At 49.4% G+C, this 27,998-nt stretch overlaps 3 protein-coding genes and 1 long non-coding RNA gene across 16 annotated transcripts in view; 1 reads left to right on the forward strand and 3 right to left on the reverse strand.

The window, feature by feature from the left end:
• Window positions 1–5,277: 5,277 nt before the first annotated feature.
• HOXB1 (homeobox B1) lies at window positions 5,278–7,228 on the reverse strand. Its single transcript, XM_039873823.1, has 2 exons — window positions 6,175–7,228; window positions 5,278–5,701 (listed from the first exon to the last, which is right to left on the reverse strand). Exons 1-2 carry the CDS (start codon window positions 6,758–6,760, stop codon window positions 5,373–5,375), a joined length of 915 nt encoding a protein of 304 aa, XP_039729757.1. The 5' UTR covers window positions 6,761–7,228; the 3' UTR covers window positions 5,278–5,372.
• A 7,144-nt stretch (window positions 7,229–14,372) lies between these two features.
• Window positions 14,373–17,794, reverse strand: HOXB2 (homeobox B2). The gene is made up of 2 exons (XM_039873738.1): window positions 17,213–17,794; window positions 14,373–16,488 (listed from the first exon to the last, which is right to left on the reverse strand). The coding sequence occupies exons 1-2, from the start codon at window positions 17,592–17,594 to the stop codon at window positions 15,815–15,817; spliced, it is 1,056 nt and encodes a 351-aa protein (XP_039729672.1). The 5' UTR covers window positions 17,595–17,794; the 3' UTR covers window positions 14,373–15,814.
• A 339-nt stretch (window positions 17,795–18,133) lies between these two features.
• On the forward strand, window positions 18,134–23,885 carry LOC120611261 (uncharacterized). The gene is made up of 5 exons (XR_005655121.1): window positions 18,134–19,391; window positions 21,022–21,144; window positions 22,539–22,595; window positions 22,982–23,041; window positions 23,568–23,885. It is a non-coding gene; the product is annotated as an uncharacterized LOC120611261 (long non-coding RNA).
• HOXB3 (homeobox B3) overlaps window positions 21,513–27,998 on the reverse strand; it is a 45,309-nt gene continuing 38,823 nt past the window's right edge. For all 13 annotated transcript variants that reach the window (XM_039873724.1, XM_039873726.1, XM_039873725.1 and 10 more), the window contains 2 exons: window positions 24,637–25,234; window positions 21,513–23,826 (listed from right to left, as the gene is read on the reverse strand). In XM_039873724.1, coding sequence (XP_039729658.1) covers window positions 22,976–23,826; window positions 24,637–25,084 — 1,299 coding nt within the window. In that variant the 5' untranslated portion in view covers window positions 25,085–25,234 and the 3' untranslated portion in view covers window positions 21,513–22,975. The remainder of the gene's footprint in view (window positions 23,827–24,636; window positions 25,235–27,998) is intronic.

Consider the following 27,998-nt stretch of genomic DNA (forward strand, 5'->3'; position numbering starts at 1 on the left):
TAGGGTGTTGTTGGGGGAATTATTTTAATTTTAATTCGTTCTAACTAGGCCAGTAGAGTATATTCAACATGGTGCTTCCCCACCCCCATCCTATTGGGTGGATGAAGTTTAACATTCTTTCTTACCTATGTCTTCTTTTATCAACTCAAAGGACAGGATGAGTCAAGCTGCAGTGGGATAATTGAACTTGTATTAAAAACTGGGAAAACAGGTCCAGAGAGGTTATGTGACTTACGGAAGACACACAAGAGACCTCTGGTAGAGGAAACTCTGGTCTCCCGACTTTCTTCTCTAAAGTATCCATTTCTTTCCCAGTGAAGAGAATGACAGTGAACCAGGGCCTAGAGGTCTGTCTTTGAGCTAAACTTGACAGCTGCTTCAGCCTCTCAGTTCTCCCAGAGATTAACATTAAACATTTTGTATTTCCAACTCCTGTCCCACCCAGGATTCACTCTGATTATATAAAACATTTAGAGAGCCAGGGTAATAGCAAAAGCTGAAGCATCTGGAATACTGTGGTTGAGTCATGCAAGGAAGTCCTTAGAGCCAGGACTGAACCATCAGGAAAAAATCTGGCACAACTGCAGGGGGTGCCATTCTCAAGGACTACATGAGAATGTGCTACAGAGTTATGCAGTGAGGCTGTCTTATCAAGAGCATGTCTCATTGTGATACTGTACTTACCATAAACCAGTATTCTATGGAACTACCCTGAACCCTTTCATTCATAATTATTTTATTCCCTAGCAATGAGTTCCATGGTTATGGTACCAGGTGGGTCTGTAGGTGCAGCGCAGGAGGACCAAGGCTGGACAATGTCTGCTTCCATCATACCAAGACCAAGAACAACAACTCAGTATGAGAAAGTAATAGAAAAATGTCTTATGTGAATATATAAAACAGAAAATCTCTATTGAACACTGCCAAGCAGCATTCTCAGTATTTCTCACATATCTCATTTATTCTTCAACATCTTCCATTTTATATCTGAGAAGAAGAAGCACAGGGAAATTGAATAACTGACATAAGCTCACTCAGGTAATAAGAGAGGGTCACACTGAAAACTAAGTTATACTTCAGAACCCTTGCCCTCCATCACTCTAAACCAAGACTTCTTATCCATGCTCCCAATGGAGAAGGGAGGGAAGTAGTGTGGGAGGTCCAGAATAACTCTTCCACAGGTAAGCTGCTGAGACCTGAAGGTAAGGAAGGGGGTCTCCATCAGACCCATTCGAGGTGTTCTTAGCTGCTAAGAAAGGAATCCCTTCTACTTGTCCTTAGCCCCATAACCTGTCGCTGGTCCCATAAACCTATCAGGAGTCAAACAAGATACAAGACACGAGTGTGAGAAGTGAGAGTGTGCACATACCTCAAAGGGTCAAGATGTGCCCCGGAATAGATTAAGGACTATAGAAAAGGGAGTGGACATGTCCCTCTTAAGAATGATAATTATTATGTAGCTCACATTTATTTATTAGAGACTACTCCAAGCATTTTACACATATTATTTAATCACAACATCAATTCTATGAAATAAGTAGTTATGATCCCCATTTTGTAGATAATGAAACTGGGCACAGGTAAGTAGGCAACCTACTTGCCCAAGGCCACAAGGCTGTGAGAAACAGGGCTGGAAGGATTTGAACCCAGGCATCCTGGACATCTCCCCAACTCCTCGTCCTTCCTCTCAGGCTCATCTGGATGTCCCTCATTGAAGTCATTTGGAGGTGCCCCCAGCCTCCCCATCTTCATCCTCTTCCACTACCCATCCCACCAACTCCTTTCCAGCAGCCCAGTGGTATTGGTGCAAGGAATGTTCATAACAAAGAAACCCACTTTAAAAGTAAGGAGATCTCTCTTGTCCAGGAGATCAAAGGACCTCACATTGGGAGAACAAACGCTAAAGGAAAAGGCAAATGAAAGAGGAAAAGTTCACACTTGGGGCTGAGAAACAGATGGTGCAGAAGATTGGGTGGAGTAGGGGCTTGACTGCCACTCCGCCCCCAGGCCTTGGGGGAGGGGTCAGGAGGTGCTCCTCAGAAACCTTGACAAACTTTCCACCAGCCCCAAGAAGAATTCTACCTCCCATGAAGAATCAAGAAAAGAAATCTCTCTTAAGATTTTTACTTTCAAACACAGGAGATTTTCTAGAGATCTGGTGTATCGAGGTATAGGAGTAGCGGGCTTTCAAATTTTGCAGAAAATGTACTTTCAGATCCCCCAACAAATAAAATTCCTCTCACTACCTCAAGGGCTGGAAGAGTCTGTGAGAGCAGCAGCCGGCATCTATTCTGCAAAGTTTAACAAAGACCATCATCAACTTAGTTCAATCGCAGCAAATTGTTTTCATTTGGTTGGTTGGTTGTTTAACCATCTTCTCTTTTGTTGTTTATGATAAAGAAATACATAGTGATCTTTTCTTTCTCCAAATAAATGCCTTCTGGGTAGACCAATCCGGGGCCTCAGATTCAAAGTGGAATTGTAGGAGAGAACAAAGTGGGAAAAAGGTCAGTAGCTTTGCATCTGAAGAAGCAAGAGGCTCAGATTAATTGTTGATTATTTTGAGTGTACCTCTCTGTTAACAGAGAATTGATTTGCCCCTCACCATTCCCTGGGGGAATCTGATGGTTCCTTCTGCTATGACCAAAAATCAAATGGGCAGCCTTCCCCCTTTCTCCTGTTTCTCCTGTCATGTCTCCCTCCACCGGGACCTGTCAGCCCCAGTCTGAGGCCCAGCTCCACCATCCTCGTGGCCCTGCTCTAACCACTACTCCTCCCTGCTTTCTTGCCCCTGGTCCAAAGTCATTGGGTCCACAAATGCTCCAACCAGAAGGCTCTACCAGTCGGCTTACATCGAATTACTCCAAGCAAGGGAGTTTCCACAGACACTTGCTCTGTCCCCTCTGTCAAGGTGACCCTTTTGGGGAAGTCAACCTTGGTGGCAATTTCAATTAAATACAGAAAAGCAGTTAATAGATTTTTTTTTTTTTTAAAGACAGAGGGCAAGACAGCAGCCTCTGGAAAAGCTAGGCTAGTTCCTCTTGCAACACACTTCTCTTCCTCTCCAGCTGGACTGTGCAATTATTGATAACGTTGCCTCTCCTATAATGGCACCAATTTCATTAGGAAGAAAATGCTCAGCGTTTCCTACACACACTCTTAGTCTTTTTCGCTGCCTCTCTTTCTTTGAAAGGTCAAGAATTAAATAGATGGGATGGATAAGCGCCCCTCCTTGGTCCCGCTGCCCCCCCCCACCAGCTGTCTTGGCTCCGGGGCATTTGGGCTCCCCGGGTAACTGGAATCAATAAAGCAGAAGCCGGGAGCCTGCAGGCCCATGTCATCTCAACGGCTCTGAGGGGCGAGTGAGCGATGGAGGTTTGTTGGCCATGGCGGAGCTTCCTAAGCTCTGGTCCCCTGCCTCTGCTGACCAAAGGTTTGTCAGTGGGATAGTCAGGGGACAATAGCTGCCTCTGCGGGCGTGCTGTTGGATTGTTTGGAAAACCCAAGGGCGCTTTGAGGTAAAAAGGTCAGCACAGGATTAGGATCTACCTCTGCCTTCTCTGCCCACCCCATAGACCCTCCCCGCAACTGATCCTCCCCCCAACCAATCTACCCTCCAACTTGCCCTCCCTGGGGCCACCTTCTCCTTCTCCCGCACCCACCCCTATGCTGCTCTCGCCTTTTGGGGCTGAGGTCCAACACTTGAGGCCTGGGGCGTTCACCTTGAGCCTGGGTGGATGTCACTGAGCCAGGTAGATGGCATTTTGGAGGTGGGCCGACTGTGGCCTAGTGTCTCAGGCACTCTGGTTTCTGACCTTTCCACGTTCCAGGTGGGTGCAAGGGTGCTGGGTTGTGGGTGACCCCTCCTCTGACTTTCTCTGAACCAGAACTGGTTGGGACGGGGACATTACACAGCCTCCCTACCCGCTTTATCCCTTCAGCAAATATTTACTGAGTGCCCACCCTATGCTAGGCCCTGCACTGGGTGGGGTGGAGAGGAGCTGGGGAAATGGAGTAGAGAACCCCTCACCTTCTTCCACACTTCCTACTCCTTTTACACCTTTTTCTGTTTCTTCCCAACAGATCTGTTTGTCTCCTTTTCTGCCTTCCTTTCAAGACTCTCTCTCAACTGGTTCTTCCCCCACTGCCTTTTTCCTCCAGTTCTGTCCTGGTTCTTCCAATGACGGAAAACTGACGTCAGTCAGTTCTGGAGGCCTAGGGCCCAGTTCTGCTTTGGATCCACCCTCTTCTTTCCAGCCCAACCAGCCTTGGCCAACTCTGTCCTCACCTCTCCCCTGGGCTCTTAGAGTATGAAGCCTCCTCTACCCTGAGGTGGAGGAGCAGAAGCAGGCGGGAAGAAGAGAAAACACAGATTTTATTGAAATGAGGTAGTTGGAGGTACAGAAAAAAACCCGGCTTGCTTGGGGTTCAGGTTTCCAGAAACTTGGATGGTGCCTCCACTGTCTCCAAGGTTCAGAGAAATGCTTACTGCTGTTTGGAGCTCTCACTGAACCTGGCCCTCCCCGCGCCCCCACCCCCACCCCCAAGGTAGAGATGGGAGGAGGGTCCTGGATTTTCCAGGAAGCTATAAATAGGGGAGGAACTGGTGGGGACATGTCTGCACCTTCCTGGTAGAGGCTTTCTAGGGACAGGCCTCACACGACATTCCAGAAATCTTTGTAGTACCAAGTTCCAAAACACTTTGGTGGCTTAGAAATGAGGTCGCTGGTAGGAAGAGGCAGGTTTCAGAAAACAACCTCTGGAAGCGGCGATAGTGCAATACAAACGCGCGGGAGGGGATGAATAAGGTTAGATTGCGGAGGGGACTTTTGGGTCTGTCACAAGGCACCTGTAAGGTCTGTGGTGACTGGAGAAATGAAGTATTGGTGATATGCCTGCACCCAAATACCTCTCACACAAGAAACTTCGAGTCCTTCTCCGTCCCGGGCCCAGAAGCGGGGAGATGGGATACAAGTGAGTGCATGAGGAGCGTCCTCGCAGCTCAAAGGCACTGAACTGAACAAACCAAAGCTGGGAAGGGCAAGCAGAATCCAGGAGGATGCAGCTTGCGCACCCTCCCCCGCCCCCGCCGCCCCCGTGCTAATCCCCAGATCAAAGGCGAAAGGAAGCCCTTCCCTCCACATTTGACAGGTTCCGTGTCTCCCACACCTATGGTGCGATAGGGTGCCCGGCCATCAGCACCTCGCCCAGACCGGAGAAAAGTGTTTCCCCATTTCTCCCCAAAGCAGCTAAACTGGCGTACCCAGCCGTGGTGAAGCAGTAAAGCCCAGGCCGCGGGTAGGAAGAGCGGAGGAGAGGGCTGGACTGAGGCGCTGCGGAGCCCAGGAGCCCAGTCGGCTGGGAGGTTGAGTTCAGGAGGTGACGGAGCTGGGCGAGGCCTCCGGGGAGGTGCCTGTCGAATGATCGGAGGTGTCTCCAGCCGCCTCTTTGGGACAGCCTGGAGGGGCTGGGGGCACCAGGCCTCCCTCCCGCTCACGCTTCTTCTGCTTCATGCGCCGGTTCTGGAACCAAATCTTGACCTGCGTCTCGTTGAGCTCCAGGGTGGCGGCGATCTCCACCCTCCGGGCCCGACTCAGGTACTTGTTGAAATGGAACTCCTTCTCCAGCTCAGTCAGCTGCCGGGTGGTGAAATTGGTGCGGAGGCCGCCGGGCGCCCCCAAGCCCAGTTCCGACACCTTCGCTAGGGGCGGGGCAGAGAAGGGCCACGTCAGTTCTCTCAGCTCTTTCTCCTTCTCCTCCCCTCCTCCCGGGCCAGCTCTGCAGCCCCATTCACCATTCTGTCCAACTTCAGCAATCAAAGTTCCCATAGATCACCAGGCGCCCACCCCCGCCCCCGCCCAGGTGATCTCCAAATCTAGAGCAACATTCCCCACACTTCCAATCCCGCCCCGCAGGCACGTTGGGTCCTGGGCCTGTGGTGGGCACACAGATCAGGAAGTGGGCGGTCAATGTGGAGACTTACCCTTAAGGGTAACTCGGCACTCACTGGGTAGGGAGACCCCACCCAGCCTGAAACGGGGCAGAATGTTCTTACCTGCCTCTACCAGGGCGTCTCAGAGAGAGGAAGCTACCTTGGGCTCAGAACACCTCAGTGCAGGAGAAGCACGTCCGCTTTGGGCCCCCGGAGAGGGGGTGGCCACGCCTGAGCCCTACCTGTCTTGGGTGGGTTCCTCTTAACCTTCATCCAGTCGAAGGTCCGGGCTGTGGGAGTGCTGGGTTCAGACGGGCAGGGCGATTCCTTATCCTCGGAGAGGAGATCAGCATAAGCCGGTGCAAAGCTTGCGGTCTGCTGGTTCCCGTAAGGGGGCTGCGGCGGAGGGTACGGCCCCGGGCCCGCTCCACCCGTTCCATAGCCGTCGGACAAGCCCCCTAGCTGAGCCCCATAACTCGAAGGAGGAAAATAGCCTCCATCTCCTTCTGATTGGCCCAGAGGGTAGTACTGAGAAGGCCCATAGCTGGGGCTGCAGGCTGCCGGGGCATACCCCGAAGTCGCAGAGCTGGGGAAGGGCATTCCCAGTGCGGAAGGCGGCTGCTGGACGGGATAGCCTGAGTTCTGCTGGAGCGCGGGGCTGGGTAGTCCCCCGCCATAGCGGGTCTCGCCTGCGTAGCTGTCAACAGCCGGAGCCGAGCTAGGGGAGAAGGAAGTAGGGGCATTGTGGGCGCTGTGGGCGCTGTAGGCGCTGGGTCCCCGGTTACAGAGTGGGTACTCTAGGAAAGAGTTCATCCTATTATAGTCCATGCGTGGAGGCCGCAGGAGGGTCGGCCCGTTTTGGGGAGACACCCTCTTGCCCTACAACCTTTCGGTAGTATGTCACAGCGCTGAAGCTTGCGTCCATGGCCTGGCCCAGATCGCCTGGGCCAGCGCTCCCCCAGGAAAGGGGTAGGGAGTAGGGGTGGCGGGGCGCATGTGATCTCTCCCAGGCCAATGGGCGCTGCGGGCCAGAGTTTGGCAGCCCTAGCGCCCATCCATCACCCCCCAAGCATTAGCATGACAAAGACACTTCAATCACCGGCAGCCCATCCATCTGAGAGCGACGTGGAAGCGTCAAAAACATCTTTCTTCAAAGACTTTTGCAAAGAAGGGACCAGAGAGGGGGGAAGTTAGAGGAATATTCAAGACTTTCCTCCCTTCCCAACCCCCAAGGCCTTCAATAGGCTCCTGAGTTATTAGATTTGGACAAATTCAACCCAGCTGCCCCTTCACTCTTCCCACCCCCCAAAGGAGCCTTCCCCCGAAGGCTGTAGACAGGGAAGGAGGGATTTCAGCCTCCTGACTTTGCCCCAAACTCCCACTCCCAGTTTCTTTATCCCAGTTTGTCTTGGGGTGATGGGTTAGGACAACCTGGTGAGGTATGTTATCCTGGGCCAAATGGATGACTGTGAAGGTAGAGGGTGCAAAAACACCTAAGGGTGTGAGGCAGGGTCTAGAATTTAAAGGATGAATTCATTAAATGAGTGATGGGAAACTGGCATGTCAGAGAGAAAGACAGGACAGAAATGTGGAGGGAGGATGAGAAACGCCCCATTTCTCTCTCTAGCTCTCCGCACAAACGCTCTCTCCTCATTCACACATCCATTTCTCTCCCTCAGCCTCTCTTTATATTCCCTCTGTCTCAATCCATCTCTCCATTCGTCCATCTCTCTATATATTTATATTCGTTCTCTACCTATCCATCAACTCATCTCTCTAGATGTATTTATCCTCTCACTAGCCATCCATAGCTGTAGTTGGCTCGCTCACTCAGACTCAAATAACTCCCTGTATCTCTCCAGAGAGCCACAATGAGCACCGAGCTAGGAGATGTTTACAAGTGAAGAGGAGGGAATTTTTATTCCTTTTCTGAAGTGTTTAAAACTTGTGTAGATCCTGCATTCTTTAGTCCCCTCCTAGCCCTCTCTGCCTCACCACCCTTCATCTCTTCCCCATCCTCCAAAAGAATTCCAAGCCTCAAATCCATAAACTCAATACCAATTACATCTTAAAGATTACTCAAATTTTCAATTAATTTTCTAGAATAGATCAAGGGAGTTTGCTCAAAGAATGGGATGTTCAGTGTGGAGGTCCTGAAGCTCAGGAGTGAATTCTCACCCCTTTCTGCTCTTGTGTGTTTGTTGAGTCAGGGTTAGGGGAGAAGGAAACAGGAGTGCCTCCTTCACTCTCTTCAGACTGAGATGGAACTGGAAGAGAGTAGAGCCCATTGATTCTCCTCCTCCAGACTCTGAGGACAAGAGCTTGGCGCAATCCAACACCCACACTCATTTGTAACCTGTCAGGGTGTCTGTCTGGCTGGAGGCCTGGGGCCGGGGCTAGGGCAAGTCCAGGAGGGCAAGAGTTCAGGAAGGGATCTCTGTAAACAGCTGAGCTCAGGAGAGGAAGAGAAGCAGGTGGGACAGATCCAGAGAGAAACCTCAAAACTTCTCAGATTTCCCCACTCCAAAAAGGGCAGCGTAAATACTCATTCCTCTGCGAGAAATTCCAAAGTTGTCTCTTAGTCTCTTGTGTCTCTCCATCTCTCTGTTTCCCATTCTGCCTGTCTACTATAGTCACCTCTCCTGCTTTCTGTCTTTAGCACCAAAATCACGCTGCCTTTCTCTTCTCTTAATTTCTGTGAGCCTCACTTAGCCCCCAACCAAGAAAGAGCTCAGAGCATTTCACAGGGCCCCTGCCCTTTCCTCTCCTCAGATGTTACTCTGCTTCAGACCCTACTACAGATCAGGACAGGGAGGAGGACCATTGGTAATTTCTTTAAGAGAGATACAGTGGAGGAGAGTGAGAGAATGTTCACTGCCAAAGGAACAAGGGCAGACAAAGGAAAAAACTGAGATGGGAGGCAGAAGTGGCCTGCAGAGGTATTGGAGAGAAGAGCGTTGAGGTGAGAGCCAGCATATTTTTCTTTTGGACCTTTGAGAGTCTGTAGATGCCTCTCACTTTATGAAGTTCTCCACAGAGGACTTTGGAAAAGAATGATACAGGGAACTAGGACTTCTCTTGTAACCCCAAATCTGAGCTCAGCCTATATCTGAGCTATGCTTGGCCACCTGCCTCTGAGAGACCTGAGACTGCACTTTTCACCTTTCCCGCAACCCAGAGAGAACCTGTTCACCTCATCCCTTGCCCTCTTAATTAAGAGAACAACTGAGGTCTAAAGGAGGAAGTAAATTTCAAATTAGTTTAATGAAAGAGCAGAAATCTGTCTGAGAGTTGGAGAAATGCAGTCTCCCTAATAACAGTTGAAGTTACCAGTAGTCCATTATTAATGACAAGAAGAAAAGGAGTAGGCAAAAGAGATTCAAGTTATACTTTCAGTGTTTACTTTGACCTCAGCTCTCCAAAAGCACTATAATCTCCAATTCATCTGAGTCTTGTTACCTTCCCTTGTGTAGAGAAAGATTAAAACTTTTTCCAACAGAAACTTTTTCCAGCAGAAAGGTCTAGGAGAAAAAGCAACTTGGCTCCCAAGTCTCTTCCTCCTTGAAAGAAGCTTCACCATCCTCTGGCCTGAAGAGAAAGTTAATGGAGGCTGGATTCCTTGCTAAACCTACAGCTGAGTACAAAACAAAACAGAGAGAAGTAATCCACATCTGGAGTAATCTATGGACTATAGGATTTTCTGGTTGACCAAATTAAATTCACCAGAGAAGGTCTGAATAGACCCAATATCACAATGAAATAAAGTTGATTTCTTCTTTATTATAATCTATTTATACATATAGGAGAACAAGAAGAACATAGGAAAATGTTTAGAACTGAAATTATCTTTGAGAGATGCTAGTCCTTATCACACTGAGAATGCAGTCAGGGAAACCATTCTAATCAGAATGCAGATATGTTAGAAGTTTACACCTGATTCTGGCCTTTTCTGTGGAGGAATCTGCTTTAGATGGGGATTGGTAGTAGCAATCTGAACAGTTCTTTCCTTAGGCCTTTAAGTGTCTCTCTGCCTGCTGTCCCCAGCCCAGATCTTGGAGGCCAAGCCCAAGATCAAAGATTGAAATTAAAAGGATATTCAAGGTTATAATTTATTTCTCTATAAGAGATAGTTTATTGCTGCTGTTTGTGGGGAGGGTAGAATTTGAATTTAGTGGTGTTTCTTTTAATGCAAACTAATTAAATTGTCACAAATTTTTGTGACAATTGTCACAGCCTGAGAACCACAGACTATGTTGTGGGTGGTGCATTTTGTAATGGGAAGACTACTGGTTGGACAGCCAGAACACCTGGGTTCAAATCCTTGCTTGACCATTTTTTAGCATTATGACCTTGGATAAGTTTCCTGGTTTCTCTGAGTCTCAGCCTCAGAGAAGAATGGATTTAGTACTACTTACTTCACTGCACTGTTAGTAGGATTAAAGGAAGCAAGAAAATATGAACCAAAGAGAATTCTATAAATGCATAATATTAACATTACATGCACATTCTGAAATAGTATGAATCAGTCTTTGGTTTTTTAATATAACTAGCATATTAAAATGTGGAAATATGTGAAAGGAAAATAGCACATGTGCTATATTTTAATGTAACATATCACCCTATATTATACAATATGTACTTTATCATATGTAAATTTCACTGAGGTTGGCTTTGTATAGGCAAAGGATTTTCTTCTAAGCTAAAGAATTTTTTGAAAACTAAAGCCTAATATTATATAATCTATAAAAGACCCAAATAATTAAAATTGCACCAGAAAGTTTTGAGGTTGGATATTAGCATGAACTTCCTGGTCATTTCAATATTTAGGAAAAGCTTTCTAGGAAAGATGTTGTCTCTTGCCCCATGAGGGATTTAACTCAGAAACTGTCCTTCCTGGGGAATTGGGGTTGAACCTGACTGACTTCTATGATCTAGATAGAGCAACAGGATGTAAACCTTCATCTGGAGTAAAAGGTAAGCCAAAGAGTTGGGTTTCTTCTAAAAAGAAAGATTAGAATGACATGAAGAATTGAAATAGTTTCCTACTGAATTGGGTTTATCCAAATGTGGTTGTGGCCAAAATATCCACTCTGGAAACCTTGTAGAACACTGATCAAGCTGAATTTGTATCTGAATGACTGACTGTCCAGACTGTGATTTTTCTGTGGTGGTTGGAAATTAGAGATTTTAGGAGGATTCTTTCACTGTTGACCCATTCTTTAGAGGAGGAAGCAGTTTGTTAGATCTCCTTTAGGCACTAAATATCTGCATCACCACAGTGTGGAGAGAGGGTGTGTGTGTGTGTGTGTAGGGATACAGGACAGGACAGGACAGAAGAGCAGGACTGGTCTGGAGAGGTCAGTGGAGGACTGGGGTCACACCAGGCCTGGCAGGTGGAGGGGGTGATGTGGGGCCCCAAGGGCCACTTTCTGCAAACTGATGACATGTATTTGACTAGAGCACATTTCAGGAAGATGTACAGTGGGGCCATTTAGTGCTTGTTAGAGACTTAGGGGAATTTAGCAGAGCTATTTAGGGAGACTCAGAATTTGTATTAATGCTCTGATGCCCCATCAACCAGATAAAACCTGACTGAAGGGGACTTTTAAAGTCTAGTACATCATGTCAAAGAAGTAGTTTGGTGCCTGGTTTGTATAAAATATCTTACTCTTTTCAAACAAGAGTAAACATAATCAAATGTTGGGGAAAGTGGCAGAAGATAAAAGCCAGAGGAAAATATGGCTAGGACACTTCTTAACATTCATATTTATTGAATACCTGGCACCTGGCACACAGCATTGTATCTAATTACCTGGTTGTTGAAAAGATTTATCTCCCTACTCATTTAAATAATGACTAGGGACACAATTTTGGTGTAAAGATACAAATTAAAACTTGTTGAAATGGTTCTACCAGATACTTGGGAGGTGGGCCATTGTCAAACATCAAGAGTCACCACCTCCATTAAAAAACACATAGTACCAGCCACAATAAATATTTAATACATTATTTGTGAAGACTAATGAATATACTTTTGACATTTCTTGATGCAGAGGACATTATAGACATATAGTTCTTCCATTTATTTTACAAATGGAGAAACTGAGGTCTGGAGAGGGAAAGGGACTTGCTCAGGCACAAGTTACGTTTTTTTTTTTTAATGACTCAAGGTTATTGTGATTGCAAATAATTCTTCAATCTAATGGTCCTTCGCTTTCACCATAATATTAATGAGTCATTCTTCTTAAAAGAATGACTCACCAAGAGCAGGGCAGACTGACCAGCAGCTTTCGGGATGGCACTGAAATCTTCTCACTCCAACCACAGTCAATTTATATCCAATCTGTGCTACAGAACACATACAGTTGATTCTGACCCATTGGGATGAGATAAGTGAGTCTGGCCACCTGGCACTGCCCTCTAATCTCCTTCCTTCCCCTTCCTTCTCCATAGCCAGCCAGAAGAATCAGGCTAAAGAGGATGACCCCAGAGATGAGACAAGGAAAAAGAACTAATTTAGAACACAGGCATCCCGAATCCTAATCTTTTATGAATCCCAAATGGTGAGGCATCCCTTTGAATCTGAAATTGGGTAAGGAGATTGAAAGCAGAAGTCATTTCCTTATGCAAATGCATTGCCTCTTTGTTCTGCTGTAGTGGCATCAGAGGTGATGAGTTTTGTGAGTATAAGAAAAGAGAGAAAGTCTCGTGTGGTGTCTGTAAAGATTTTCAACTCCTCTCTAATAATCAACCAAGGAAAATGCTCGAACTCCTGATTCCATTGGATTAGTTGCTTCTCACCCCCAGGACACACAGAGTATCTATATCTAAACAGGTAGCTTGAGCCTTTGGCTGGATTCTCCTGGCTCCCTACTCACTCTGGCAGGAAGGAATCGGGACTGATGCAGTCTCAGGGAAGAGCTGAGATTCCCTGCCCTTTGGGCCACTGATTGGTTTGGGAAGGATTGGAAGGCAGTGTCCAGTTAAATTGGATCAAAAATTCTTAAGCATAGGAGGAAGGCAGGGAACAAGGTGCACTATGATCTAGCAGTACTTCTGAAACTTTAATGTGCATATAAATTACTCGGGGATCTAATAAGTTGAGATTTTGATTTAGTTTGGGGTGGGGCCTAAGATTCTGCATTTCTAACTTGCTCATGGTAAGTGCTGACGCTGCTGGGCCATAGAACAGCAAAGCTTTTAGAGAACTGGAGCTTCAGAGGCCCCTCAGTATAGCAGACCAAGCTGTGATCCCAGGATGTGAATTCTCTCCAGCAGAGCAGATACTGCATTTTTGGCATTGATGAAGGGTGCTCTCCTTTTGACCAAAGAAAGCTGTAAGGTGGGCAATTAGCAAGATCCTTCTGGTATTCTTGATCTTTGTAACAACCTGCTATAGCTGAAAGAGCATTTTTAATTAGATCAAATTATCCAGTTTGGCTGTCCATAGAAATCAAAGCCCCAGTTGAAATGTCTGTTTCATTTTGTTAGTGTAAAGATGGCTATGTGCTGTGATTTTTTAAGATGCTAAACACTGCCTATGGGCATATTTTATGGAGAAATAAACACACAGACCAATGAGATGTATACTGTGGTTTTAATATATTGTATATCCACTAATTTATGGGGAAAATAAACACACAAGCCAATAAGCTGTGTATTACTACTTTAATATATTGAATTTATTTCATACCTATATATTTTGAGGAAAAATAAACTAATAAGATACACAATATTATTATAACACATCTAATTGTTCTATATTAATTTATGAAATAAGTGCAATTTAACATGACATAAAATAATTTAATGCAGGAGATGAATTCTATATTAAGACAGTTTAAGGGATTAAATTTCAGCTGAATACGATGCCTGTATTTCTCACACCGAGAGACCAGTTTTAAAAAATATGCGAAGGCCTATCTATCTAGTCCTTTATGTCACAACCAATGTGGGCTCCTGGCTTTTCTTGACAGTTGTTGCCTTTCCGTGCTTGGTACTCCAAGTCCCCATCAGGCTGGTCCAGGAGAAAGTCTGGGAGGCCCAGGAAATAAACTACTTTTAGAGAACGGCAGCATCTGCTAGGGAGGTAGCCCTGCAGTGTCTGTTTCTGAGCCAGAGAAATATTAAATAAACCTAAAGAGGATGGATGGCTTTCCGGGGCCCTTTAAATCTCCACGTTCCCCAGAAGAAACCAGAAGGCAGATGGGGAAGATCGATCCTTGCTTCCCGCTTACCGGGTTTGCAAGTCGCCGGGCAGGGTGCACTGTGGGCGATAGGAGCGAGTGTTGAGATGGCAAATGAAGTTGTTGGCAAAGACAGGTAGGTCTGCATTTGGAGAAAGCTCTGGCCGAGCTTCAGATCCCAGAGCGAAGGATCAAAAGCCTGGGTCGCCCAGGCCATCCGGGGCCTGCAGACCCGCCGCGCCCCCTCCCATTCCCACCCCCACGTGGAATCTCCGTCCATCTAGCGTCCTCAACATCTGCTGGGCTCATTTTTAAAATAAAACAAAAACTGAAAGGAGGCTCCCTGGCTCCCTTTCTTCACTGGCGTCTGGACGCCCCGGAAAGGAGAAGGTGGGCTCCGGGACGGATTCCCTGGCAGGGACCCCGCGCCTCCCGAAGCGGCTGTCATGGCGGCCACCGGCTCTTCCTTCGCCCTCCCTGCCGCTGGGTCCAGCGCCATTTTGAGCATCTTCCTCGCTTCCCTGTATCCCTCCCGCTCTCCTCGCTCCTCCTTTCCTCCCTGCAGGCCAAACGCCTGCCGACGCTGCCTGGGCCTCCCTGGGCGCGTCGCCTCGCGGCTCTCCGGATGCTCTACCAACCCCGGGGGTCCTAGAGTGACTGCGGGGACCGCAGAGCATTGAAGTTCAGACCCGCTGCATTTTTCACCCGGCCTCCTTTCTTGCCCACTTGCAGGCCCGTTACCATCCCGGGGCTCGGGGTCTTGCTTTCCTAGAAAAGTCCCGACCCCACTCCGCTCCTTGGACCGGCCATGTCCCTAAGCTTCGCGTCCCCAGCCTTCCCGCGCTCCGGGAAAAAGATCCTCCATCCCATTGAAGCACTGAAACGAGAAGCCTCGGAAACCCTAGGGACCCTCTCCCAATTCAGCTAAACCTCTGGGCTCCCGCCACGACTCCAAATCCTGTCCGGGAGCCCTCTCCTCGCACCCTCTTTTGTGGGCAGCACACCCACTCGCCTTTACGTCTAAGCAGAAGCCCGGGAACACCCGCGCAGGGCCAAAGGCCATCTGTTTGAGGTTGGCGAGGTGACAGAGCTTCCAGCAAACCCCGACTTTTCCGAGCTGCAGGCAGGCGGAGAAGCGACGGCCAAGTGGGGCCACTTTTGTAGCACCCGGACTTAGCCGGCCTAGAGCCAAAGAAACCCCCATCCGGACCTAACGGAGTGAAGCTGGCCTCGGGACTGTAGGGAAAGGGGCTGCGTCCCAACACAAACACTCATTTTCGTATTATAAAGACATTTATTTAATCTATGAAAATAATATACAATAAATACTTTCCCCTTTTCCTATTATTAAAGAATTTTAATAAATAATCTAGTCTAAAACTTAAAAAAAGAAAACGAGGAAAATAGGTTCCTCTAGTTATTTTTTAAGAAAGCCCCTCTTAGAGTTTAATTATTCCTGAGATTTCGCTGGAAGGAGTTTAAGAAACGCAATTTTTCTGTGTGATTTTAAAAAGACGCTCGAGTGCCCAATATTTTAGAGAAGAAAGGAAGTGAATTAAACGCTAATTCGATAATACCTGAATTTTAGCAAAACATATAAAGAAGTCTAAATGACTTGGGGGTGGAAGGTCCTGGGGGTTTCCATTAGACAACCGAGGGAGGGGGTGGGGCGGAAGGGCCGGGCGGAGGGGACAAGTTAGGGGAACTGCAGGTCGATGGCACATAGGGTGCTGGTGAAGAAGTCCAGCTCTTCCTCAGAAAAGGGAACCGGGCTGTCCGGCGAGCCCTGCACGCTTGGGGAGAGGCCTCCGGACAGCTGAAAACAAGAGTCGGCCGCGAAGAAGTTGAGGTCGGGCAGGAAAGGCGAATCCTGCCGCTCGGGGAAGGCGTCTTCGGGCAATGGCTCTGGCTCCAGCCCGTCCGACCCTCTCAGGGCGCAGCCGGGGCTCAGCGCCCGCGCGCCGTTCCCGCGAGCGGCCAGAGGCAGAGAGCCAGAGGCGCCCAGGGGGCCCGGCGCGACCTCAGGAGGGTAAGAGCAGGCTTCCCGCGCCGCCTGCGAGGCGGCGGGGCTGGCCATGGGCTCCAGAGCGGGCTCGCCGGTGTCCTCCAGGGCGCCTGGGCAGGCTGGCTCTCCGTCGTGCGGCTCTCGGTGCTGTGTCTGCCGTTTGTGCTTCATGCGCCGGTTCTGGAACCAGACTTTGACTTGCCTCTCGGTGAGGTCCAGCAAGGCCGCGATCTCGACGCGGCGCGGCCGGCACAGGTACTTATTAAAATGGAATTCCTTCTCCAGCTCCAGCAGCTGTGTGTTGGTGTAAGCCGTGCGCAGCCTGCGCGCCCCGCTGCCGGCCGCCTCCGCCAGCCCCGAGCCATCTGTAGGGGAAAAGCAGCCTAGGCATCACAGCGGGCCGTGTCCTCCTCCCAACCACAGTTCAGCTGAAATAAACACTACCTCATCCGCCAAAAACAGTTTCAGCAGTTCCCCCTCCTCTTTCCCTCCCACCCAAGCAAGCCGCTTTCACTGCTTTCTCCCCTTTTCCCCGACCCTCTCGCCAGCACAGCCAGCCCAGGTTAGAACAAAGCACTCAGAGAGCCACCCACGGGCCACGCAGTGGGTAGCGAGTGGCTCCCCTTTGTCCCCAGAAGCTCAGAGTCCCCCGCCCCAAAGTCCTCTCTGTGTGGACCCCTCAATTCGGCACTTCCAACTCGCTTGGGGAGAGGTTCATAAATATTGTTCCTCACCCCCCTTCCTCCTTAGCTATGAGATTCTCCGCTTGACTAAGAGCTGGGACCGAATCTTTTCCTGCCCCCAGATTCAACCCCAGCAACAACACAATCATTCCTCCACACAGATAAGGGTCAAGCAAATTCTTTTCTCCTAGCAGAGAAAAATCTCTTCCCCATTAGCTTCCAAATGTGCAGAAAAAAAAGTGGCAGCGGCCAGGCCTGCGCCCCAGCGGTCTATTTTGCTTCCTCGTCCCTGGAATCGACGGGGCAAGGAACCCCAACAGACTAGCCACCTTTTCTATCTCCTCCATCGCTCTGTCCCCCCTCTCTTCTAGCTGCCCCTCACCCCACCTCTACCCCCATTACCGACCTGCAGGCAAGCCAGCCCCGGAGGCTGGGACCGAGGAGGCGGCCGGAGGAGACGTGCAGATTGGCTGGGTTTCTTGATTTCTTCTCTTCATCCAGGGGAACTCGGGGGCCAGGGGGGCGGCGGGGAGCGGCGGCGGCGGCGGCGGCGGCAGAACGGGCCCATCTTCGGCTTGCTTTTGGCTCCCGGGTCTCTGAAGGGTGGAGGCGCCGGGCTGGAGGTTGGGGAAGGTTTGCTCGAAAGGAGGAGGAGGAGGAATTAATGTCGACTCCTTGATTGATGAAGTTTGAAATGTCTCCAAGACAGCGGGGAAGGAAGTCAGACACTCGGCGAGCGATGGCTGGCTGTTTATAAACCCAATCTCCCTCTCAAATTCAAAATTCATGGCTTTCAATGGTGGGGAGGGGCCTGCTGGGGGGGTGCCGAGGGAGGATCGGAAGGAGACCCCCTCCTGCCCCCCAGGTTTATGTGATGGAATGATTTGGGAGGGGAGATTTCGCTCTTGATTTTTTTTTTTTTAAATTTTGGGCCTTTATAATTGTATATTGCTGATAAATACAAGCGTATGGGGACTCTCTCTATTAAACCCAGGACTCCGGCGAAATTGCAGGGAATTCGTGGTCACGGGACTGGCCTCGGCCAATCGCTCGTCTGGGCCTGGTGGAAAACAGAGAGCATTATTTGCTTTAATTGATTCAAAAACTCTAGAGGACTCCGACCTGGACGCCATGAGCTCCCCAGTCCTTCATCCCCTCTCCCCAATGACTCTTTTTCTCCAGAAAAGCTAGAAAAGCTTTCCCTCATCCCCTCGAGAGGATGGGAGGTTCTGGAAGCCACAGAAACAACAGAATCTAAGGGAGACATTTTCCTTTTGAAATATTTTTGATAGAGTAAATCAATGTTTTTTTTTGTTTGTTTTTTACATGGCCAGCAGCATTCCCCTCCCCCCACCAAAAAAAAGAAAAAAGGATTGAATGAGGATCTCAGTGTGGGAGGAAGAGGTAGTAGAAAGCAGCATCCCCCTTTGGGAAAGGTCAGTGTTAAGGTGCAATAAGGAAGAGAAGAGATTTACAATCACCAGCACCACTATCCCCATCTCACCCTCCAAAAGCAACAGATAAATCTTGGAAAATCGACAGGCACTCCCAGGCTGACACAGAAGAGTGAGATAGATGGTGAGGGGCCCCTTTGGGCCTCTGGCCTCCATAGCTGTGTGGTCTCAGTTTCCTTCTCTGTCCAGTGTTTGCAGCACTGCCCCTGCCCATATGTCCACCTACCTTCCTCACCTGGAGGCATCTGTACTCCTCTGACCCGCTCTCCCCCCCCAAAAAAATCAGGGTCTAAGATGCATTGCACCCACTCAAGCCTCAAGTCTGTATCTGTATTTATATTCAGGGACATGAACAAGAACCAAAGTAGCCAGAGATTTAACTCAAAGCTCAGGTCCATTTTTCTGAGGGAGAGCACCCCCCTCCCCCATGCAGGACAAAGAGAGACCCCTCTCATTTTTGTTATTGTGCTGATAATGAAAAAAAAAATCTCTTGCAGGAAAGAATTCCCTGAATATGGAGAGGGTAGAAATAATGACCACTGAGATGATATTCCACTTCTGGCCCCTGGGGAAAATTTTTTGGTTTTGTTTTTTATTTATTTAAGGAGAGCAAGATAGTCTGAACTTTCAGGAGTGCTGTAATTTACTGGAGGGAGGGGGCACAAGACTAATGGACCCAAGCAATTGGTGAGAAACTAGATCTCAAAGCAGAAAATGAAAAGTCGATCTAAGGGAAGATTTTTAAATAAGTGGGTCAGAGGGATGGAGAGGAGATGAGGCGATCAATCTTAACCCCCTGACAGCTCCTCCGATGGCATCAAAGAATTTGGCTCTTTGGGAAAGCAGAGGGAACAGCCGAAATTCCGCATCCCTTTAAAAGGCCTGAGGGTGGGGGGTGTTAGCACAAGGGAAAGGTGATTCTGGGAGAGCGGAGAAACAGATGGGAAATGGGGCAGAGGGAAGGGCGCTGAGTTGGGTGGAAAGTTTGGAGAACTCCCACGGCACTGGCCTCCCCTCCCCCTCCCTGCCCTGCTGCCCAGCGAGGAGAAAGCTGGTTAGCAGAGAAATCGCGACTCAGCCGGGAGCTGGAACTAGAAACTTTTTGTCAATGTAACGGCTGCGTGGGTGGTGGTAAGTATTCATTCGCGTGGGTGGTGGTGAGCGTTTAAAAAGGACAGAGAAGTCTGAGGAAAAGGGTGGGTATGGAGGAGAGCCAGTTGAGGTGGGGCTGCAGGGGACAAGGGGTAGTAGTCTCTGGAGGGCTCAGAGAGAACTGCTCAACACGAGGAAAACTGGCCAGAGATGGTTACGTCCAACGCAGCTCCAAAGAAAGAAATTTTTGCCATTTGGAGGTGTGGGTGGGAGTCAGGCGGGGGTGGGGGTGGGCTCAGAAGAATCCGAGTAGTAGTAGTCTGGAAGTTGCGCAGTAAGGCCTGAGAGTGGGTTCTCCCTCCGACCACCCCCTTGAGAAGCCCTGGAAGTTTTTTTTCACAGGCTCTCCAGCTGGCTGCAGGATCGAGCGCTTCCCTGGGCAACAGCCAGTAGGACTGTCCCTTCAGGAAATACAGCTCTCCCTAGCCCAGCTGACAGATTGTACTGCCAGATTAGAGAAGAGCAGAAAAGTTGGGTGTGAAAAGAGACCAAGAGAGCCCTCCTTCCCACAGACACCTTTTCCTGCCCCCGTGTGCTGTGAATCTTAGCACAGATATATTCCCCATGACTTTGGCTGCTGAGCTAGTGCCTGGAATCTCACAGAGAGAAGGGTGGGGAACACCAAGCCAAGTAGGCCCTTATTTTTATTTGCAGTTCTAGCTTCAAGCCATAACTGTTTTTCAAACTCGAGCAAAATTCTCTCTATTGGCCTGCTTCTTTCCTGCTAATCAATCCGCTGCACCCCAAGAGCCAAACATGGCGCTTCATCTAGTTACATCATTCAGAAAATGTTATTCAGGGAAGAGGAAAAGAGAAAGAAAAACCCTTGAGCGTTATTTGATACCAATCAAACTTTGCACGCTCTTATGCCTTTAAATTATAGCCTGACCCAATGCTAAATTGCTTGCTGCTTGGATGAGCTGAGTCCAGTTAAAATTGTATTGGGGAGGGGGGTTAGAATTCAGGTTGCTTTTTTATTGTTATTTATTGTTGCATAAAGACTGTAATTACTAACCTTGGACTGCCAGGATGCAACATAAAAATGAAAATCAGCCCTCACTTTAAGGCTGAGGGCCTGCAACCATTCTCACCCACACTACCCCCCATCACTTCCACCAAATATATGCTCCTAATTAAGCAATGCGGGCGCATCGCTTACAATTAGAATTATGCAACTCTTCAGCAAGCAGCCATCGCTTCTCTTTCAATGAATTAGCTCCATATTTCAGCCGCCCTGTCTCCTCGCTCTTATCGACTCCAGCGACGCGGTGGTGACATTTCATCTTTGACAGACCCTCTCTATCCTCGCTCCAATGTGATAAAACTTTTATGGAAGCACGACTAAGAAATGAAGTTTTCCCAAGAATCGTACAAACAACGGCACATTAGCCTGGGGACCGTTTTATTTAAGATTGGCTATAACAGCTTCTCCCACCCTCCTCCTTTCCCCTTTCCCTGGCAGGGGAAATCAAATCCGCCTCCTCTCCCTCCACCCCCAGTTTTATTTAGTGATTTAATTTCACTTTAGTTTTTAAGACTTGACCTGAGAAGTTGAGGCCTTAGATTTTTTTTTTTTTAGATTAATCATTTTCCTTTGTTTTCATTTTAGACCCAATGGTGGTTGGGCTTCGGGTCACGTGACCACTTCTTTGTAGCTCCGGAAGAAAACTGTGAAGTTTAGGTTGCGTGGAAGGAGCTGTAATCGGCCAGATTTTTGTTGCTGTTGTTGATGGTGGTGGTGGTGGTGGTGTTTGTGGGCAGGGGCGGGGCAAGGAAGTTGTGGCCAAAGGAGAGAAGACAAAAGGTTAATGAATGAGAAAAACAGAGAGGCTAAGAAGCCAAACTGAAAAACCTAGAGAGAGTACCTAAGAATCTTCCTTCTCCCTAACTTGTTACTCAAATCTTAGCTAAAGAATTTCGCAGGATGGTTCAGGCTCATGTGAAAAAAACTGTATAAACCTGAGGCAGGCAAAAGGAGGTAGGGGCCTGAGCCGTGGACGAAAAGGCCAGGACAGGGGCTTCAATGTCCTTCCTCCCTTGGGGGAAATTTGGCAGTCAGCAGCCTCGCTCTGCTATCTAAATTGGACCACTAGGACAAGATAAAATTGATAACAGAAAGTTTATTCAAGAATTGTTTGACAGACAACCCTTTTAAGTAAGGAAAAAAGTAACTACTGAAGAACAAAGAAAGTTCCAATTAACTCTAATTCTACAAATTCAGGACTATACAGTGACAATTAGGAGCTGAGTTCATGCCTTTAAGAACTAATTACAATTGCTCATAAGTACGAGTTTAACATAAATCTACAGCTCTTTTCTAGAGTACAATAACTAAAATAGCTGGTTTTACATGACAGGAAACACATCCTTTATAACAAGTAAATACTAAAAAAGTACAATTTTTTTCCTTTTTTTTCTCATATAAATACATAATGTAAGGGGATAAATAATACAAAAAAAGAAAATATTTTAACAGGCTATAACCAATAAATATATATGAAAATGTTCACTAGAACACACACTTTTTGAGCGATACTGGACTCTTGCAGGCCCAGGCATCTCTCACAGTTGTTTTTATATCCATTAAAATGTAAACTCTAAGTGCAACAAAAGTGTCCTGTCAGGGGGTTGAGCAAGGCGCACAGGCCCGGCTGCAGCCCCTGCCTGGGACAAACAGTTTGTTAAAATATACCCTGTTTTCACGTTAAGTCAAGAGAGCAACAGAAGAAAAGAAAAGTGTAGAACCACGCGTCACCGATTGCTTTCTGTGGAGAGAGGGGAGATGTATTTGGAGCTGAGATGGGAGGCAGCAGAATGGGCAAACCTTCAATTCTGACAACTTGCTTGTCCTCACCGCCCAGCTTTTCCATAAATGAAAAAAATATACATTTATAATATAGACAGCTCTCACTTTCAGGATCTCTCACCATCCCTGAGCCCTCTGAAAACTGTAATTGATGGGGGTGGGGTATAGATATTAATGGCCTAGAACAGAAAAATATGGGGCTAGAAAGGGAGTGCCCAATTAACCTCAAGTAGATGGGAGGCAATTTGAGGCTTCAGAGAAGGGGGAAGGGAGCATGCCCTGTGCCCTTGGTTTTGATATGTTTTATAATTTCTTAAAAGGAGAATTGCAAGGAAAAAAAAATCAAGATTTGGGGAAGTTACCCACAGAGATGGAAGGTAAGTTGGTTGGTGATGGCCTAGCCATCCTGTTTTTTAAAATGTGCTTCTTCTCTGCCTTGTTTCCCTATCTCCTCTTCCTCTACCCCACACCCGAGAGCGGAGTTCCAACTGGATATTGCTGAAGGCCTCGGGTTGATGGGGTCATCTCCAGTCGGCTGTGGATTCCTTTCCAACGGGTTGGCAGGCAGATGGAAACAGGGCCAGAGGACTTAAAAAAGCAACCTCTCAGGCCAGGGGGAGGGGAAGGAACGCCAGGCCCGGTCTTCGCAGGAAGGTTCACTACCACCTCCCTCCCTGGCTCCTTTTTCAGACCTCCAGGCTGCCTCTCCTGGCCCTTTCCTCCCCCATGACCTCACTCCTCCGCCCTCCCTTTCCCATCACAGGTGTGTTAATTTGGGCGCTTCTTGGATTCTACCCTGAGGAGGAGGCGCATGATGAGAGAGGTCTGTGTAGGTTGGGTGGGGGTCGCAGGGTCCGTGGTGCTGGCTGGGAGCCATAGGGGGCGCCCCGTTGTAGTCCAGGTTCCCCGAGGGGTGATGGGAAAGGTGGTTGAGGCCGTAGAGGGAGGGGCCGGCAGGGGGCGGCAGCGGATCCGCGTAGCCACCCCCGCCCACATACACCGGGCTGCCCTGCATGGTGGGCGTTCCGTAGGCGCCCCCGTTGGTTTGGAGGACGTGGGGCTCGTAATCCGGCGCCGGGGTCGGGGGGTACTTCTGCGGGGCGCCGCAGCCTTTGAGAGGGGTCTGGTAGTTGGAGGACAGCGCGTAGGCGTTCTGGTGGGCTTTGCCGAAGGCGGGCGGGGACGGGCTCTCGTAGCTGGGGGTCATAGAATGTAAGGCGTTCATGAAGCCGGCAGTGGACTGCATGGGCTGCGGGGGGCTGCCGGCGGGGGAGGGGCCCCCTGACGACGAGGCCAAGCCCTTGGCCTTCTGGTCCTTCTTGTACTTCATGCGCCGGTTCTGGAACCAGATCTTGATCTGCCGCTCGCTGAGGTTCAGCAAGTTGGCCATCTCCACGCGGCGCGGCCGGCACAGGTAGCGATTGAAGTGGAACTCCTTCTCCAGCTCCACCAGCTGTGCGCTTGTGTACGCCGTCCGCGCCCGCTTGGACGCCGTCGACCCCGGGGGGCTCTTGTCCCCTCCCCCGCCGCCGCCCCCGCTGCCGCCGCCGCCACCGCCACCGCTGCCTCCTCCGCCTCCTCCGCCGCCGCCACCGCCACAGCCCTCCGCTGGATCCGAAGGGGAGGGGTGGGAAGGGGAGAAAATGAAATAAAAGATAATTACTGAACACGCCGAAATTGAATGCATCGTTTCTTAATAAATCCAGGCCTGGACTCAGAGCCCCGCCGCCTCCTTCCGTCCCCGCCTCCTCCTCGCCGCCCCCCCCCCACCGCCCGTCGCATTAGCGGACACTCTATAATAGTGGCATTTATTAAGAGACCTGTTCTCCTCTCGCTGCCCCAGCTTATGAAAATTTGATCATGTCACGCAGACAGAGCCGCATGGCCATTTATTTAGGTCTAAATTTTATCGCGCATCCTTTCACCCCCATGCCCAATTCCAGGTCTGGAAAGACACTCCCCCCACCTTCCTGCCAGGTCCTGTGGACAGGGTGGGTGGCTGAGGAAGACCCTTGAGGGAATCTGCACATCCGTGGGCAAGGCGCAAAGGTGTGACGCGAAAAGGCTGCCGTGCCTGGAGGCCGGGACCCCGGGCCGCCGGAGCAATTGTGATTAATACCCACAGTAATCATACTTAATAATAATCAATCGTTGACGACTCTGCGTCTGGTGGTTCGGCAGCCTCGCAAAGGGCTGAGGCTGAGCGCGTGGCCTTATAGAACTCTCCGGTGCTCTGGTGGAGGGTGGCTGGCAGGAGAGGGTGTTCGAGGGGTCAGGGGTCATCAGGTGGTAAGAGGGAGGTAAGGGAACTCCGCCGGTGCCGCCGCCACCTGGGCGCCTAGGGCCTGGGTGCTAGAATAACAGTGACATTCCTGGCCCGGACAAAAGCAGACGATGAGGAAGGCAGAGAGCTGGTACCTGCGCCGGGGGAGCTGTTTTTCAGCTTGGACGTTTGCCTCGACTCTTTCATCCAGGGGAATATCTGTTTGGTGAGGGTGGAGTTGGAGCCGGGACCACACTTGGGGGGGCCGCTTTTGCCCGGCCCGCCCCCATTGCTGCTGTTGCTAGTTGTACTGGTAGGTGCGGCGCTGGGCGGGGGTGAGCCGGGCGGGGCAGACAGGGGCTCGGGGGCCAGGCCAGGCCTCATGCAGCTGCCATTGAGCTCCTTGCTCTTGGCGTGTGGGACGGCGTTGCCCAGGGACTGCAGCGAGCACGCTGAGCGCTGGTAGTCGCCCTCCAGGTGCGTGGTGGCCTGGAAGGCGGGTTGGGGGGCACTGTCGTAGCCGAAGCCATTGCTGCCAGGGTACGAGGAGTAGCCTCCGAAGAGTGCAGCAGCGGCGTTGTCGTAGTAGGTGGCTTTCTGCATCGCTGGGCGAAGCCCGGGCAGTGGATGGCAACTTGCAAGGGCCTGATACCCTCACAACCGGACATTGGCACCCCTGGGGGTCACGTGAGGCTCCGGACCCCCCTCCCAGTTCTGCCCCCCTCCTCCCGGGGTCTTTTCGGAGCGGCTGACCTGCGGGGTGAGAGAAGAGACACAAGGGGGAGAAGAAGACTGGGGCTCGAATCCATCTTAGGAACTGAAAAGGGAACTGACATCAATAGGGTTTTTTCTTCTCCCCCACCCCAACATCTTCACAACAGATGCTGAGGCCACTTCCTGACCTGAAATGGATTTCTCTTATTTCAACACTTTAATTTTAAAGAAAAAGCCCACCGGTTTTCATTTCCACTTAAAAAACAAGGACTGTACTCCTTTAGGGACTGGTTAGGTATAGAAACGTACTACTGCAAGAGTCATTGCTTTCTCTCCTGCATGCACACTAGCCCCTGACCTCTCTCCTCTGTCTCCCTACCTCCCCCTCCCAACTCTGGGATAGGGTGGCTCAAGAGGGGGGAGACTGGGAGACTCCAAAATAAAAGCGTCATCAACACCCTCCTCTGAGCTGAGAGTCCTCTTGCCTCTGCCTCCCTCCATGTCCGTCTAGGTCTCTCTCACTAAAGCACAGACTCGCCTGGAAGAAAAACCGAAGATCTCCAAAAGAGACAGAAGGAAGAAGTAAGTTGAGCAGAGAAGCTTCTAGTATAAGGGATCCACTCCTTCCCATCCCATGTCTCGAAGACAACAACTAACAACGGCTTGACCTAGAAACTTCCTGAAGATTTTTAATCTCCAGAGCCAGCGGAACTGAGCCTCCCCCATGTCCCTGCTTCAGGTACCACCACTTCTAGCCTGAGTCTACTCAGCTAAGTGGGACCTGGCAGCAGGCAGTCCCCCAGGGGTCCCCAGTGGAGTAGGATTGTTTCCATTTCCCTGGCCAGGCTGGTTGATGCTGTGACCATTTGGCCCATATCTACCCCCTCCTTTATTTTTTTTCATCAGATTTAATTTTTTCCCACCCTTTTCTTGACAGTTTGTTTCCTTTGATTTCTTGAAAAGAAGAAAAAAAGAAACTGGATAACTGCTGAACTTTTTACCAAGAGATGGGAAAGTACTTTCTAAAAGAGAAATTTTTTTCCTTAAGGAAGAAGAAAGTCAACAAAGCAATCTGAACAATATTCTCTGGGTTGGAAACAGGGTACCCTGTTTACTGAAGTTCTCTGAGGTTTAAAAATACGTAGTCATTATTTTCATGCAGCCTCTTAAAAGTGCGCCAGAAAAATAAAGGTTCAAGCTGTAATAGGATTTTGTGTATTTCTTCTGAAACTTACGACTTCATTTCTCCCCCAGTCCCCCATCTGTCTTCCCTAATGCCTCACCATCACTTTTCATAAAACCTCCAGACTGACCCTCTCTTTTAACATGTGCGTTTGGAATAAGTTTCATTCAGTCCAGTTGGCCAACTCCAAAGAAAAATAAAAATAGGAAAATAAAAGAAAAGGCGTGTGGGTGAAGGAAGTCCCTCCCACACATAAATCCTCTTCTTAGTGGCACAGATTCATACTCAAAAGAAAGCCGGGGTGGCCCTGAGTTCCGATTGGTTTCCGGGAAGAATTTGTTTCTGGGAAATACACATGGGTCTGCAAAGCAGCAGGTCCTTTCAGAAAGGAGAACTGGAGTTCGTTCGATTGACCAGGCTGACCCAATCCCTTTATTATTACTACCATTAGCCTCTGATGCTTTAACCAAAATTAACTTCGGAGAAGTCCTGGCTGAAGGGGAAATTAATTAACAGGCATCAGTTTAGTTTGTTATTAATAGAGAGGAGAATAAAATAAAAATGTTGGAGGGGTTAGCTGGCTGGGACCTGGCTTTATTTAGTCTAAATGATTGTTATAGCAATAATGATGATGATGATGATGACGATGATGATGATGATGATAAAACAATAATCTGACTAGGCGCCTGGGGCCGAAATTTCTGTCACTCCCCCTGCAGTAAACCCGCAAACCGTCTCAGCACTGAGGCCAGGCGAGTGTGGGAAGCAGAGGGGCCAGAGACGTGATAGGAAAGAATGGAGACTCTGCAGGCGGCGGCGAGGAAGGACCCAGAAGGTTTGCGGGCAGGCTTAGTCCCTGGCTGCCACTGCCGGGTTCTCTCAGCCGCTCCTGCCGCTCCTGCCGCGGTGGCGGGCGACTAGCTATGCTGGCCCAAGGAGGCGAAAAGAAAGCATTCAGGACACCGTAATGGTTAGCAGTGGCAGGTTCCAAGAGCACAGGGCTGAGGGCCGAGCACTACGAGCAGCAGCAAGTTTGGGCACTGGAGGTAACCGAATTAAAAGGCGCTTAAGCAACTCTGCTCCGATACTTTGCCAGGCTGGGCTGGAGGGCGCAGAGGCCTGGCTGACAGGACGGTGAGAAGGGAAAGATGCCGAGGGGATGGATCTGAGATCTGGGGATCCAGGAGAAGAGGGGGTGGGGAGCAGCTCTATCAAGCCAAACATGTCTATTTTCCTTGCCTCCATGTTGGAAAAATCCAGGCTCCATATGGTTTCTCAGGAGGGAGAGAGGGAGGGAGACGGTGGCTCTGGGCTTCCCTCTAGAATCTCACTGGAGTGAGCAACCCCAAGAACCCCACCTTGTCAGGCACACCGCCCCCCAGAAGAGCCAGGGAGAGTAACAATAGCTGGAGAACCCCGGGGAGAGGAGATAGGCCACCTTCCAGGACTTAAAAATATATATCATAATAATGGAAGGAAGATAAATAAAAGAACAGGGAAGGAAGAGAGAGAAAGGTTAAGCTCTTCTTAGCAGCCGGGGAGGAATTCAGCCCTGGATCTGGCTGCTGAAAGAAAAGAGGAGAAAAGGAGAGAAACAGGAAGAGAAAAGAGAGAGGGAGA

This window comes from Pteropus medius, unplaced genomic scaffold (genome assembly GCF_902729225.1).
Source record: "Pteropus medius unplaced genomic scaffold, Ma_sr-lr_union100, whole genome shotgun sequence".
Classification (NCBI taxonomy): Eukaryota; Metazoa; Chordata; class Mammalia; order Chiroptera; family Pteropodidae; genus Pteropus; species Pteropus medius.

Bases quoted from the DNA above. Each gene is read 5' to 3' on its own strand.
- HOXB1 (XM_039873823.1), bottom strand. From the start codon at position 6,760: ATGGACTATAATAGGATGAACTCTTTCCTAGAGTACCCACTCTGTAAC. The intron at 5,702-6,174 runs GTAGGGCTCAGG...CCCCGCCCCTAG, and splicing joins GAGGAACCCACCCAAGACAG to CGAAGGTGTCGGAACTGGGC.
- HOXB2 (XM_039873738.1), bottom strand. From the start codon at position 17,594: ATGAATTTTGAATTTGAGAGGGAGATTGGGTTTATAAACAGCCAGCCA. The intron at 16,489-17,212 runs GTCGGTAATGGG...TTTCCCCTACAG, and splicing joins CGGGGCTGGCTTGCCTGCAG to ATGGCTCGGGGCTGGCGGAG.